The sequence below is a fragment of the Podarcis melisellensis genome (genome assembly GCF_964234715.1).
Source record: "Podarcis melisellensis genome assembly, chromosome: 10".
NCBI lineage: Eukaryota > Metazoa > Chordata > Lepidosauria > Squamata > Lacertidae > Podarcis > Podarcis melisellensis.
In genome coordinates, this window is record NC_138542.1 from 70,099,357 (window position 1) to 70,113,354 (window position 13,998).

Below are 13,998 nucleotides of genomic sequence, written 5' to 3' on the forward strand. Positions count from 1 at the left end.
GTCCAGCTCTCACTCCCATACATCACTACTGGGAAAACCATAGCTATTATTATTATTATTTCGTTGGTCTGCATGTGGTGGGCGTGGCCAGAGGCAAAGTGGGAGGAGCAAAGTGTAAGGCTCATACAGCAGGCTATTTCTCAAAATTTGTTAATGCGTAACCCGGACAGTTTGGCTCCCCTCCAAACCGATGCCAGAGATTTGTGCTTGTTTTGTGCTGCGAACTGCACGTTGTGTGCCATCCCTCAAACAGAGTAATTGATACTCAAACCGTGGGCCGTAGGTCTTTCCCCAAACCCAACAGTTTTCAATTCGCTCCATACTTTTGCAGTAGTTTGGGGCCAGTGGGTTCCAAAATGTTGGAGTTGCTCATGAATTTACAAACCCCCAAACCCACCCCACACCCCTTTTTCATCCAGAGTTCAGGCAAGCAAGAGGCATGACCTCACAGGAAGGGATCATTCTGTGGGACGTTTCGCCATGGGAGAATACAGAGGGCTAGATGAAGAGTTTTGGCCTCTAAGTTCCTGTTATGTACTGAGTTGAATAGGATCCAAAAGGCAGTAGTCTGATTGGTCCTAGAACAATAGGATTCAGAATGCAGAAGTCTGATTGGTCCCAGAACAATAGGATTCAGAATGCAGCAGTCTGATTGGTCCTAGAACAATAGGCTTCATAACACAGCAGTCTGATTGGTCCTAGAACAATAGGGTCCAGAATGCAGCAGTCTGATTGGTCCTAGAACAATAGGCTTCATAACACAGCAGTCTGATTGGTCCTAGAACCATAGGGTCCAGAATGCAGAAGTCTGATTGGTCTACAGGAGCCACCCAATCCAGCTCCAGGTGGAGTGAATCTGCAACATGATTGGCCTGCAGGTGAATCCTGGAATTAGCCAATCACGTGGGGCCCATTGTGTAAATAATGTATATAAAGCAGACATTCTGGGGGAACTTCCATTCCTCCTCACCACTATGAGCTGAATAAAGAGCTTGCAATTCACTCTCAGCTCCGAGTATATTTCAGTTCCCCTGCTACGGCAAACCTTCAGATTCCTCCTTTGCCAAAGCTTTTTCATTTGCAAAAAGCTGTACCGAGGTGATGTTTTGCTCTGACTGTGAACGCTTGGCAAGCCCAGAACACGATTCAATCTCTCTTTCCAACGATGCCCTTGCCTGCTGTCAGCTATTAAAAAACTCACGTTGCCTTCAAGAGGGAGCAGTTGATCTGAACCGACTGCAAAGCCCCTCCACCTCCTCCTCCTCTTCCCTTGCTTCCCATTCTGGAGGCGTTTAAATAACCCCACAGCCACTCGCTAGCAATGCTAAGGTGGGTGAATTGCTGCTAAGTAGCATGCTTTCATTAACAGCCGGTTTTAATTGGAACCGGGGGGCTATAGAGCAGTTTAGAGAGGACTTTGTTAGAGTCTGTAATAATAAAAGAGGGAGGAAATAGGTCGGGCGATCCCTTCTACGGGGTTCATCATGGAACCAAGGTGGCTGAGGTTCGAAAAAGTTTGGGAACCAGTGCGCTAAAGAAACTGCACAGGAGATAATCCTGCACAGTGCATGAAATTCTTCTGAATACCAGTTGCTGAAAACTGCAGGAGGGAAAAGGGCTCTTGTGATTGCAGCCGGCTTGTGGGTTTCACGAGGGACGCGGGTGGTGCTGTGGGTTAAACCACAGAGCCTAGGACTCGCTGATCACAAGTTCGGCGTTTCGAATCCCCGCGACGGGGTGAGCTCCCGTTGCTCGGTCCCTGCTCCTGCCAACCTAGCAGTTCAAAAGCACATCAAAGTGCAAGTAGATAAATAGGTAGCGCTTTGGCGGGAAGGTAAACAGCGTTACCGTGCGCTGCTCTGGTTCTCCAGAAGCGGCTTAGTCATGCTGGCCACATGACCGGAGGCTGTACGCCGGCTCCCTCGGCCAATAAAGCCAGATGAGCGCTGCAACCCCAGATTAGGTCCACAAATGGACCTAATGGTCAGGGGTCCCTTTACCTTTACCTGTGGGCATCACATTAGGGCATCTTTATGGTCCCTGTGAGACCAGGATGCGGGACTAAATGGGCCATTGGCCTGATCCAGCAAACTCCTCTTTTTCTTTTTTTATTGGCTTAAAAAAATTATACAGACAGCAAAACAAAGAAGCCTAAATTAACATTGCCTTCTACCAATATGAAATAATGATAACTATTAGAATAATGAAAATACTAAAATTACATTTACTTCCCCTTTTAAACTTCTATTCTGGAAGTCAATGTTTGCTTTTCTTTTTAGTGTTTCTATTAACTTGTAAGATATGGATTTGGTTTTTTCCCCTGAATGTTGGTTTTTGTGTTTTGTGTATTGTTATTTTTCGATATTTTTCGTGTTGTCATTGTTGTGTGGAAAATACTAATAATATTTACAGTGGTACCTCGGGTTAAGTACTTAATTCGTTCCGGAGGTCTGTACTTAACCTGAAACTGTTCTTAACCTGAAGCACCACTTTAGCTCATGGGGCCTCCCGCTGCTGCCGCGCCGCCGGAGCACAATTTCTGTTCTCAACCTGAAGCAAAGTTCTTAACCTGAAGCACTATTTCTGGGTTAGCGGAGTGTAACCTGAAGCGTATGTAACCTGAAGTGTATGTAACCTGAGGTACCACTGTATTTAAAAAGAGAAAAAAGAAAAAAGAAAAGTTTAGCCGGTGATATATAATGATGTTGAAAACTAGCCCTAGTCAAAATTAAAGGTTAAACGTTATGCGTGTCTTGGGATTGTGTGACACAGCCTCTCAGGGTGGCAAAACCCCTCTGTGCTCTGTGTCCCTCACTTGCAAGAGTTTTGCATCCTCTGAAGTTGAAGTTTTAATTTCTATTCCACTTATTTTGCTCAATGCTTTAAGCGTTTGGTGAATCATTTCCCTGCCCCCATCTAGCCACTAATCCCCATTCAGAACGCAGGACCTGATGGATGTCTTCTCATGCTGCTTGCTGAAATTGCTTGCCACCTGTGGAACTGAGGGCTGGCGCAGCGGAAGGTTTTGTAACATGCCCTTTCCTCTTGCTCTGTTTGCTTCCCATCACATCACACCGAAAACACAGTAAAGAGAGGCTAAGTTTTGGGAGGCTGAGAACTTAAAGAGTATTTGCAATATCCACCAAGAGGACCGACTCACAGCTGGGATGTTTGGCTGCCCCGTGGTGTGGAGTTTGGCAGTATCTGACAGCTGGCGCACGATGCTGTGAACTGAAAACGGGTTTGCTTGTTTTTCCAAAAGCAAACTTCCAACTTCGTTTTTTTCCATGATATATTTTTTAATGTCTTTATTACAAACATGTAGATACATCCGTTATACACAAATAAAAGGAAAAGGAAAAGAAAGAAATCAGAAAAGGAATAAAAACAAAAAATAGATAACTAACTTCAAAAAACAATTATTTTCAAATTAACTTCTACATAGGGAATACAAGCCTTCTTTACACAGCTTTGGCTTGACTCCTTAATTAGAATCACAACTTTCCGCTAAGCATTGTGATAAGAATTTTAAAGTCTTAGATATATGTTAAATGTTCATAAATGTACCGACCAAGCATGTACATAGATCAGCACAGGAAGACCGACCTGAAACTATTTTTGATTCCCAAACTGACCAAATGTTTTCTCTGCAAGGTCAAAGGAAAATGGAAAAGCCTCCCCATTGTCTTTTCCTTCACAAATCCTGTCTTAAGGGTGTTTGAATAGGGTGAGCCTGTGTCCTGGCTCAGGAACTAAGTATTTTTCATTACAAAAGACTGGCCAGGCTCCCCAGGGTATCCAATCAAGTTAGCATTAACAGGTAACCTGTCAGATGAGATAAACAATGCACTCAGATTTCTGCTGTAGATCGCCTTTTCTGTGATGTAGGTATGATGTATCTGGGGGGGGGTCTTGGGTTACACCCCTTCTGTGATGTATGTATGATGTATGGAGGGGTGGTCTGGATCTACAGGGCAGGGAATTTAAAGTTTCTATGTAAGGGCAGGCACACCTTTGTTCTGGGTCCTCCTCCTTTCCCGCATGTGAGGGGAGCACCCTGTTGCAACAGATCAATAAAGATCAGGCTTACTATCTGCTTTGCTTCTCAGTATTCTCTGGTTGGCCTCTGTTATTTTCTCCTACCAATAGGGAGAAACAGTCTGATCGCCAGTGGGATTTAATCTATGCTAAGCCAAGTGATGCTCTGGAAGGCCTCTGTTATTTTCTCCTACCAATAGGGAACCTACGTAAGGACTCTATATGGGCTCTTGGATACCCTATAAGGGGAAATAGGAAGATTTTGTTTACAACACCATGAACGTACTTAGTAAATCAATCCCCCCAGCCCCGATAAGTGTATCTAGATTTTAAATCTTGGAGAAACAGTCTGATCGCCAGTGGGATTTAATCTATGCTAAGCCAAGTGATGCTCTGGAAGGCTTCTTTTCCCGTGTAATTTATAAAGACATCCCATTCACAAGCTTCCAACTTCGTGATTTGGTAGGGACATTTGAAATCAGGCAAGCCAGGGGTCAAGGAGCTCTCGGACACAGGTCATCCACAGGCCAGGAGAGAATCTAAGTCACGAAATGCAGTTGGCTTTTATTCACAGAAAGTCACAACACGGCCGAGTTCCTCTGGCTCGTCTCATTCAGCTGGAACATAGCTGTCAATGTTTCCCTTTTTAAAAGGGAAATTCCCTTAATCTGAATAGGATTCCTCTCAAGAAAAGGGAAAAGTTGACAGCTATGAGCTGGAAACGTTGCTGAAACTGACGACTGGCCCCGTCTTTCGCCTCTAACTTTTCACTCTGGATCCCCTCCCCCTACAATATACTACTACTACTACTACTACTACTAATAATAATAATAATAATAATAACGAAATATACTCGGAGTCGAGAGTGGATTTCATGCTCTTTATTCAGCTCATAGTGGTGAGGAGGAATGGAAGTTCCCCCAGAATGTCTGCTTTATATACATTATTTACACAGTGGGCCCCACGTGATTGGCTAATTCCGGGATTCACCTGTAGGCCAATCAGGTTGTGGATTCACTTCCACCTGGAGCTGGATTGGGTGGCTCCTGTGGACCAATCAGACTGCTGCATTCTGGGTCCTATTGTTCTAGGACCAATCAGACTCCAGCATTCTGGGTCCTATTGTTCTTTGACCAATCAAACTGCTGCATTTTGGATTCTATTCAACTCAGTACATAACAAATAATAATAATAATTTCATTTCATTTCTTTTAATATTCTAATTTTCTGAGATGGTTAATTTGGGATTTTCATCAGTTGTACTCCATGATCATCACAATTATAACAAATAAAGGCTTGACATATCTCGCTTTGCATGTCATGAGTCTATCTCATATATTAGTTTCACCTTTTAAGTTGAATTACTGAAATAAACAAACTTTTCCACGATATTCTAATTTTTCGAGTTTCACCTGTACTGTAGATAGTTTTCACTCAGGTCCACATATGCAAATAAGGGATTGAAAGTGACGTTCAGTGATTGGATAGTTATAGAAAGTGTTACAGTTGTGTTGTAGTGGAGCTCTATATAAGCAGGCTGGCTGAACCCTTCAGTTCAGTTCTGTTCTGGCCTGTGAACAAACAAGAGCTGTTTGAAGAATCGCTGTGTTGTCTGATATGTCCACCCACAACTTAACAGATATCTCTTCTTTCTCATATCTAAAAATGCAAGAAGGGCCTTTATACTCACCAGAAGCTCTGCTCTGCTCTAGCCGGTCCTGGAAGGAGCCTTAAAAAAACTCCCATATGCTCAGAGACTTTGTGCCTGTTCATTGGGGAAAATAGGAAGCCCAAAGCACTTGTTCTTTAGATGTCGCTTTTATGAAGAGGCACGTAATAAGACCATTGATCCCCTGCTGGTGAGGCTCGCTGACCTCCCGGAAAAGCAAAAATTGACCTTTTCCTGTTAGGCAAAGATCAGAAGACGACCCGGATGGTCACCAGATTCTATGTACAGATCTGTAGGCGCAGACCATCTCCCAACTCAAACTAGTCTGTAAAGAAAATCCCCAAACTCGGTTCCATGGGAGACTCTGTGTCATCTCTCTGCGGTAAGGTAAAGGTAAAGGGACCCCTGACCATTAGATCAAGTCTCGGATGACTCTAGGGTTGCGGCGCTCATCTCGCTTTATTGGCTGAGGGAGCCGGCGTACAGCTTCCGGGTCATGTGGCCAGCATGACTAAGCCACTTCTGGCGAACCAGAGCAGCGCACAGAAATGCCGCTTACCTTCCCGCCGGGGCGGTACCTATTTATCTACTTGCACTTTGATGTGCTTTCAGACTGCTAGGTTGGCAGGAGCAGGGACTGAGCAACGGGAGCTCAACCCGTCACAGGGATTCGAACCGCCGATTTTCTGATCGGCAAGTCCTAGGCTCTGTGGTTTAACCCACAGCGCCACCCATGCCCCCTCTCTTTGTGGTATCTTATATTAAAGTTTTATGGTTCTATGTGCTTATCGCATTTATAAATTTTAAATTTATTGTTGTACATTGTTTGTTTTCCTTCTGTGACTGTACCCCAAGTGTGTTTTATAAGCTGGTCTCTGACTATAATAAATTATCTATCTATCTATCACAGGAGGGGAGAGTTGCTCCTGTGTTCGAATCCTGCTTTCGGGTTTTCCACAGATATCTGGCTGGCCATTGTGAGAAAAGGACGATGGATTAGATGGTCCATTGGCCTGATCCATCTTATTGATTAATTTATTGATTCAAACTCAAATACTGGGCTTATTATTAAACAGGGATTCAAAGTAATCCAGGGAACTTCTGTGCAGGTTTTTTTTTTCCTTTTTGGCCAACGCTGTCTTCCTTCAAGCAGGAAAATGCCGGCGGCCTTTCTGAACCCGAGGACAGAAGCAGCGGCAGAGTCCGAAGGACGGCAGAGACCCAGAGCCTTGAGGTAAAGACCCCCCTCTTTACCTTTGAGCCCCAGGAGGTGTTGATTTCTTTAGCAAACAAGCAAAGCATGTGACTTATTACTGTGGTTGCACAGGTGCGTTCTCCAGGTGCGCTTGGAATTAGGGGAGCCAAGTTGGAACACCATGCCAGTTATGGGGTGAGTTATTGTGGTTTTTTCTCTTTTTCTTTTTAATATTTTTAATTGCTCAATTTCCACATAACAAACTATCAAGCCATATAATCACCTACATACCGTATTTTTTGCTCTATAAGACTCACTTTTTCTCTCCTAAAAATTAAGGGGAAATGTGTATGCGTCTTATGGAGCGAATGCAGGCTGCGCAGCTATCCCAGAAACCAGAACAGCAAGAGGGATTGCTGCTTTCACTGCGCAGCGATCCCTCTTGCTGTTCTGGCTTCTGAGATTCAGAATATTTTTTTTCTTGTTTTCCTCCTCCAAAAACTAGGTGCGTCTTGTGGTCTGGTGCATCTTATAGAGCGAAAAATGTGGTAATTTCTCCCCCCCTTTGCCCCCCACCAACGACTTCCCCCAGCTCTTCTCACTGATTTCGCTGCACATGTTTTCTCTGCATATTATAAAACTGTATATATCCTTACATATCTGCCCATCGTGTTATCAACCATAAATTTGTGTGTGTTTATTCAAAACCTGCCAAGGAGTCCAGTTCGTTTTGTTGTGTTTTTAAATAACTTGTGAAAAGTTCCAATTCTTCCTTGAAGTCACAGTTGTCCTTATCTCGCAATTTGTATGTCAGTTCAGCCAGTTCTGCATAGTTCATCAATTTCTCTTCCCACTGTTCTTTTGTCGGGGTTTCCTCATTCTTCCATCCTTGTGCTATCAGGACTCTTGCCGCTGTTGTCGCATACATAAATAAGTTCCTTATTTTCCTTCGCAGGTCTTGTCCTACGATCCCTAACAAAAATGCTTCTGTTTTGGGTTTTTTTATTAATGTCCTTTTAAACATTTTCTTCAATTCGTTATACATCATTTCCCAATTTTTTAAAACCTTATTTGCGTTCCCACCACATATGATAAAAAGCCCCTTCTTTTTCTTTACATTTCCAACAAATGTTAGAGCCGGTTTTATACATTTTTGCTGTCTGTACTGGTGTTATATACCATCTATACATCATTTTCATATAATTTTCTTTCAGAAGGGAACAATCTGTAAATTTTAAATCTGTTATCCACAATTTTTGCCAGTCCTCAAATTGTATATTATGTCCTATATCTTGTGCCCCTTTGAAGGATGAGCGCCTTCTGAGATGTGAATTCTATGAAATCACTCTCCATTGGAAGTTTCCGGTGTAAATATGTGCAAATAAAGCATATTTCAAAGATACTGCAGACTCTGCGGTACCTCATTTCCCCCAAAGGAACACAGACCCTGGCTGAATGCCCCAAACCCCTTGGAATCTCATTCAGAGACTGGGATAGCCAGTTAATGTGTATTAGAAGAGGGATGCTCTGCTCATGAAATCTCATAAGGACTACAGTGGTACCTTGGTTTTCAAATGCTGTGGTACTCAAACAACTTGGAACCCAAACTCTGCAAACCCAGAAGTAAGCGTTCTGGTTTGCGAACTCTTTTCGGAAGCCGAACGTGCTCCGTTTAGAGTGTTCCACTTCTGATTTGAGTGCCACGCTTCCTTTCTTACGCTGAGGTCTGACTGTTTTTGCTATTTGTTTATTTTGCGTTTTTGTGGCGTGTGTGTGTGTGTGTGTGTAACTGTGTGGAACCCAGTTCAGCTACTGATTGATTGATAGATTGATTGATTGTGTGACTGCAATACATCGTTCTACCTCCGCGGACACTGAGGTCCAGCTCCGAGGGCCTTCTGGTGGTTCCCTCCCTGCGAGAAGCCAAGTTACAGGGAACCAGGCAGAGGGCCTTCTCAGTGGTGGCCCCCGCCCTGTGGAACGCCCTCCCACCAGATGTCAAAGAGAACAACAACTACCAAACTTTTAGAAGGTATCTGAAGGCAGCCCTCTTTAGGGAAGCTTTTAATGTTTGATGTATTACTGTATTTTAATATTTGATTGGAAGCTGCCCAGAGTGGCTGGGGAAGCCTACCCAGATGGGTGAGGTATAAATAATAATAATAAATTGTTGTTGTTGTTGTTTATTGCTTTCGTTTTATGGATCAATGGTCCTGTTAGATAGTAAAATTCATGTTAAATTGCTGTATTAGGGATTGTTTTTTAAAAGTTTGGAACTGATTAATCCGTTTTGCATTACTTTCTGTGGGAAAGCGCGCTTTGGTTTTGGAACGCTTTGGTTTTGGAACGGACTTCCGGAACGGATTAAGTTTGAGAACCAAGGGACCACAGTACTTCCTTTACAGAGAAATTGCAACCTGATGTGGAAATGCAGTTAGCTAAACTGAAGGTTGGGAAAATGAGCAACTGACAAGAACCTCAACGGACAGATTTCACTAGCCTTATATGCCTCGAATTTGATTTGTCCTCCATTCTTCCCTGTGCACTTGTGATTTTCTTCTCCTCTCTTTCAAGGCTTATCCTGGGCCTCACGGAGCAAAGAGAATTAAGGTAACCCTTTTTGCAACAGCAGGTAACTCTCAATTCTTAGCTGTGATTCCTGCAGCCGCCACAGGTGGCAGAGTCCCATGGGGTGGCACCCCAGCCTGTGCCCCACCTGCCCCTGCTGCTGCTGCCAGAGAACCATGGAGCAGTAAGTGAGGCTTTGGCAAGGGGCAAGGCAGCTTCCCTTTCTGCCTCAGGCGGCGAAATGGGATGGGACATCCCTGATTCCTGGTATAGGGTATGTCCGAGAGACAATCAGTCCTCTGTGAATTTGTTTGATACTCTTTTAAAGTCATCCCAAGTTGGTGGCCATCACTCATAGCTGTCAACCTTTCCCTTTTCTTGCAAGGAATCCTATTCGGAATCAGGGAATTTCCCTTAAAAAAAGGGGAAACGTTGACAGCTATGCCATCATAGCTTGGGGAGTGAATTCAATAGGTTAGCTATGTGCTATCAGGGGTGGCCAACTCCCAAGAAACTGCGATCTACTTACAGATTTAAAACCTGGCAGTGCTCGGGGACTTCCGGTGGAGCGCGCACCCAACGCAGGCGAGGGATTTTCCCGGGAGGGAAACCCTAGCTATTTCGGCCTTAAAGGGGGGTTTTGGGGGCGCTAAAACCCTCCGCTTAAACCTCTGGTGGATGTCCAGAGTTCCAGGTTCCCGGCGGTGCCGATAAGCAGCCCGTCCGGCCGCCAGGTAGCCTCCGAAAAAGAGGTGAAGAGTGCGGCGGAACGGGATTGCTGGCTATCGGGAAGCCATTGCTGCGGCTGAATAGTGAAGCCCCGAGCCTGTGGGGAACAGCGCTCCGCTCTCAAAACTAAGAAATTCGGACTTGCAACATATAATTTGGCAAAATTCGGCTGGAAATTAAAAGGGAAGTCTCAAATTAATAAGGGAAAGATTACGAGTTCAGCGATCGTTTGGAGTCAACAAAGACGCAGGAGTGCATGCAGAGCAAGAAAGTGAAAGTGAGTTGCGATCTACTTACAGATTTAAAAACTGGCAGTGATCTACCCTATTTTGGGGGGTTCAGGTGGAAGTTGTTGAGCTTTTTAAAGGGGAGTTTAGCTTCTTTGGGGGGGGAGCCAGTGATCTACCAGTGATCTACAACAGACGTCCAGTGATCTACCGGTAGATCACGATTTACCTGTTGGACATGCCTGCACTGTGTGAAGGACTTTCTTCTGTCTACTCTGAATCTTCCAGCATTCAGCTTTGGGTTGTTGTTGTTTTTTCTCAATGTGGACATTTTTTATTTCACCATTACAGAAAAAGCTCTTTTGCCAGTTCTTATATGACTGTTAAGGGACATGGGTGGCGCTGTGGGTTAAACCACAGAGCCTAGGACTTGCTGATCAGAAGGTCAGTGGTTCGAATCCCCGCCATGGGGTGAGCTCCCGTTGCTCAGTCCCTGCTCCTGCCAACCTAGCAGTTCGAAAGCACGTCAAAGTGCAAGTAGATAAATAGGTACCACTGCGGCGGGAAGGTAAACGGCGTTTCACTGTACTGCTCTGGTTCACCAGAAGCAGCTTAGTCATGCTGGCCACATGACCCGGAAGCTGTACGCTGGCTCCCTCGGCCAATAAAGCGAGATGAGCGCCACAACCCCAGAGTCGGTCACGACTGGGCCTAATGGTCAGGGGTCCCTTTATATAACTGTTATAAGTTACACATATAACACATATGCAAGTCCTGTGAGTAAAATCAGTGAAGAAATAAAATATAATATTTTAAATTTATATTCTGGGCAGTACTCATGCCACATGTATGGTGTCCATTTACACAGATACTGCTTTGAGGCCTTTTGCAATCATGCAGTGTATAATTTTTTGAAATAATGGAAAAGCTACTGAAGTTTGAGTATATTAGCTTGTTGGTTGCTTACACTCTACAGGCTGTTATGACCTTCCAATGACATTGTTAGTAGCTGGCAGGCTGCCAATCCCTACTGAGATAGGGCCAGTGTTGTGATTCGCTAATTGCAGCATTAAGGCGACCTATTGTAGACAGTGTGTGTGTTTTGCCTGGGCCGGCTTAAGGTATATAAACTGGGCCAAATAGTTGGATTTTGGGGCACTCCCACCACATGTGGAGGTATGTGCCTATGGAGGTGACCCTCTCCAGCATTTTATGAAACTGATTTGTAAAAATGTTACATGGAAAAAATACAAGAGACATTACACATACTTCTGTAAAACAAGAAAATCTTTAATAATCATCATCATAAAGTATAAACTGGGTCAAATGCCCCTGTTTATAGCATTCAGCCTTGTTGGTGTGGGAATGTCCAGGGTGGCAGGAGAGGATATATTGTTTATTAATATCCTTCCTAACTTGCGCTGGCAAGTTCCTTTATGTAGCAGAGTTACATCCCCCCTTTTTATATGCACAGCAGATAGCTGGTTGCAGGCTCGTGTGAGCCTCTCACTATTATACAATTAAATCCATCTCAGACTGAATTGTACGTTCCTGGTAAGTTCCCTTGAATCCCTCTTAAAAGAATAAAGACGCCACAATTCTTATTCAAAGTCAATAAAAGAAGTTTACTTACTTACATCAGTTCACAGTTGGATCCCTGAACGCAAACTTAGTTACAAATATGTACATGTGGATCTACCCCATATGGGGGAATAATCCCAGTGCTTCTGCCAGCTGAGAGCTAGCAGAGCAGTCCTAGCTGAACGCTGGTCAAACGAAGAAGGAAGTGAAAAAGAAAGAGGTGTGCTGCATGACTCATCCTTTTGTTACCTGGACAGGTAAGGTCACAGCCACCTTCTATCACATGCAAAAGGAAGGATGCTCCAGCCCAGGAGGAACAGGAAGTTTTGACTGGTGGGACCAAACATCCCCTTGCATGTCCACTCTAGGAAAACAAGGAATGTTGTATTTGACTGCCTCTCATGGATCACATCCCATGGTTGGGTAGCCCCATTGGGCTCTAGTATTATGAGAGGGGCCTGAAACTGTCTCAACAGCTCAGGGGAAGAAAAGCATTTTAAGATGAAATGTAAAAATCCAAAGATATAAAATTAACAAGGTTTTCTCTCTTTAGAAGCAAAGGTCAGACATGGTGGATCCTGATTCCCTGCCAGTTCAAGGTCAAAAGGTTTGCATTATTATTATTTTTTGGTCAATAGATGCCAAAACATAAAAAGCTGTGTGGTTGTGGTGGCAAACCTCTTTGGCTGATGCAACCTAGGCTGATGAAACAGTGAGACAGTGTGTGCTGGTCCAGGGTGGAGGTTACCGTGGGGCGAGGTCCAGGACCTGAGTTGAGGGTCAGCAGACAGTCCTCCTCGGGCGAAGCGGGGTCCACAGCGAGAAGCCGGGCAAGGACAGGAACTCTGGGGGAAACAGGACTGGATGCTGGCCGAAACAGCTCATCAACGACGTTGCTCCCACAACCTGGGACCGGGCTGACTGGCCTTTATCTTCTCTGAAGCCAGGGGCGGTCCCAGCCCCCAGGAGGCCCGCCTCTCCTGGCCTTAAGGCGAGCACTCCTCCTGGGAGAAACCAGTTCCCTTCGCCTCTCTGCCCTGAGCCTCTGCAGTTCAGGAGAGGCTGAAGGGTTTCTGGTCCCAGGGGGAGACTCACCTGCAGGCACTGAGTCCTCAACCACCTCCGGGGCCAGAGTGGATTCACCTGGTGCCTGCTCCTGAGGATCCGGCAGCGCTTCCCCCCACCGCCAGCCCCACAAGCTCGGGTGAATGCACCTTGAACGCACCTTGTTTTAGAGGGGAAGAACAAGAGAGAAAAAAATTTCCCTGTTCTCCCCCTCCTATGGTCCAGTGTGTCCTATAGAGCGAAAAAAAATAAGTGTTGCAATCTTGAGTTACAGCTTTTGAATAAGCTCTGCAAATAAAGGTTGAACAGGTTAAATAGATATATGTATATACCTAGATGCATATTAATATTTTATCAAGATTTTGCTGATAAGTTTAGGTAATAGGTTTATTAGAGTGAAAAGCTGTTGAGAAGGACAGGAAGTTAAATTTATGAAGATATATACTTCTTTGTTTTTGAATTTTTATTTTGATGGGTTTGATCTACAGACTACAAAATGTCTTTGATGTATGGATGTAACTACGGTTAATAAAGCATAATAAATAAATGAATAAATAAATAAATAATAAAAATAAAAATCTAGAATTACAAAAAGGTCATTGCATCCCAAGATATACATCAAAGCATGCAGCAGAACAATGGAACAGAACAATTTCATTCAGGATTATGAGGTTCAAACGTTGCACATTATTGCAGATCCTTTCTAGTAGCATAAGAGAATAACTGGTGAAAAGAACCCAAGATAGAAACATTCAGAGTCTTCAGATCCTTCTGAGACTGCTAAATTGCGTGTTACTGTCTCAGGTATCGCAAGATTCCACACGCTATTATACCGCAAAGACAATTTTTCAATCATGCAGCGCTTTCGCTTTGGGGACCTTTGAGCCAACAGCCAGCATTAATAGTTCCTAATAGATGGCCCTCCT

At 44.2% G+C, this 13,998-nt stretch overlaps 1 protein-coding gene across 1 annotated transcript in view; it reads left to right on the forward strand.

Annotated features, from left to right (window-relative positions):
* The window catches only part of LOC309379803 (uncharacterized protein), a 206,376-nt gene that overhangs the window by 121,711 nt on the left and 70,667 nt on the right, over positions 1-13,998 (forward strand). Inside the window, exons 57-60 of the mRNA XM_081929256.1 lie at positions 6,861-6,941; positions 7,035-7,097; positions 9,477-9,512; positions 12,561-12,614. Of these exons, the coding sequence (XP_081785382.1) occupies positions 6,861-6,941; positions 7,035-7,097; positions 9,477-9,512; positions 12,561-12,614 (234 nt within the window). The remainder of the gene's footprint in view (positions 1-6,860; positions 6,942-7,034; positions 7,098-9,476; positions 9,513-12,560; positions 12,615-13,998) is intronic.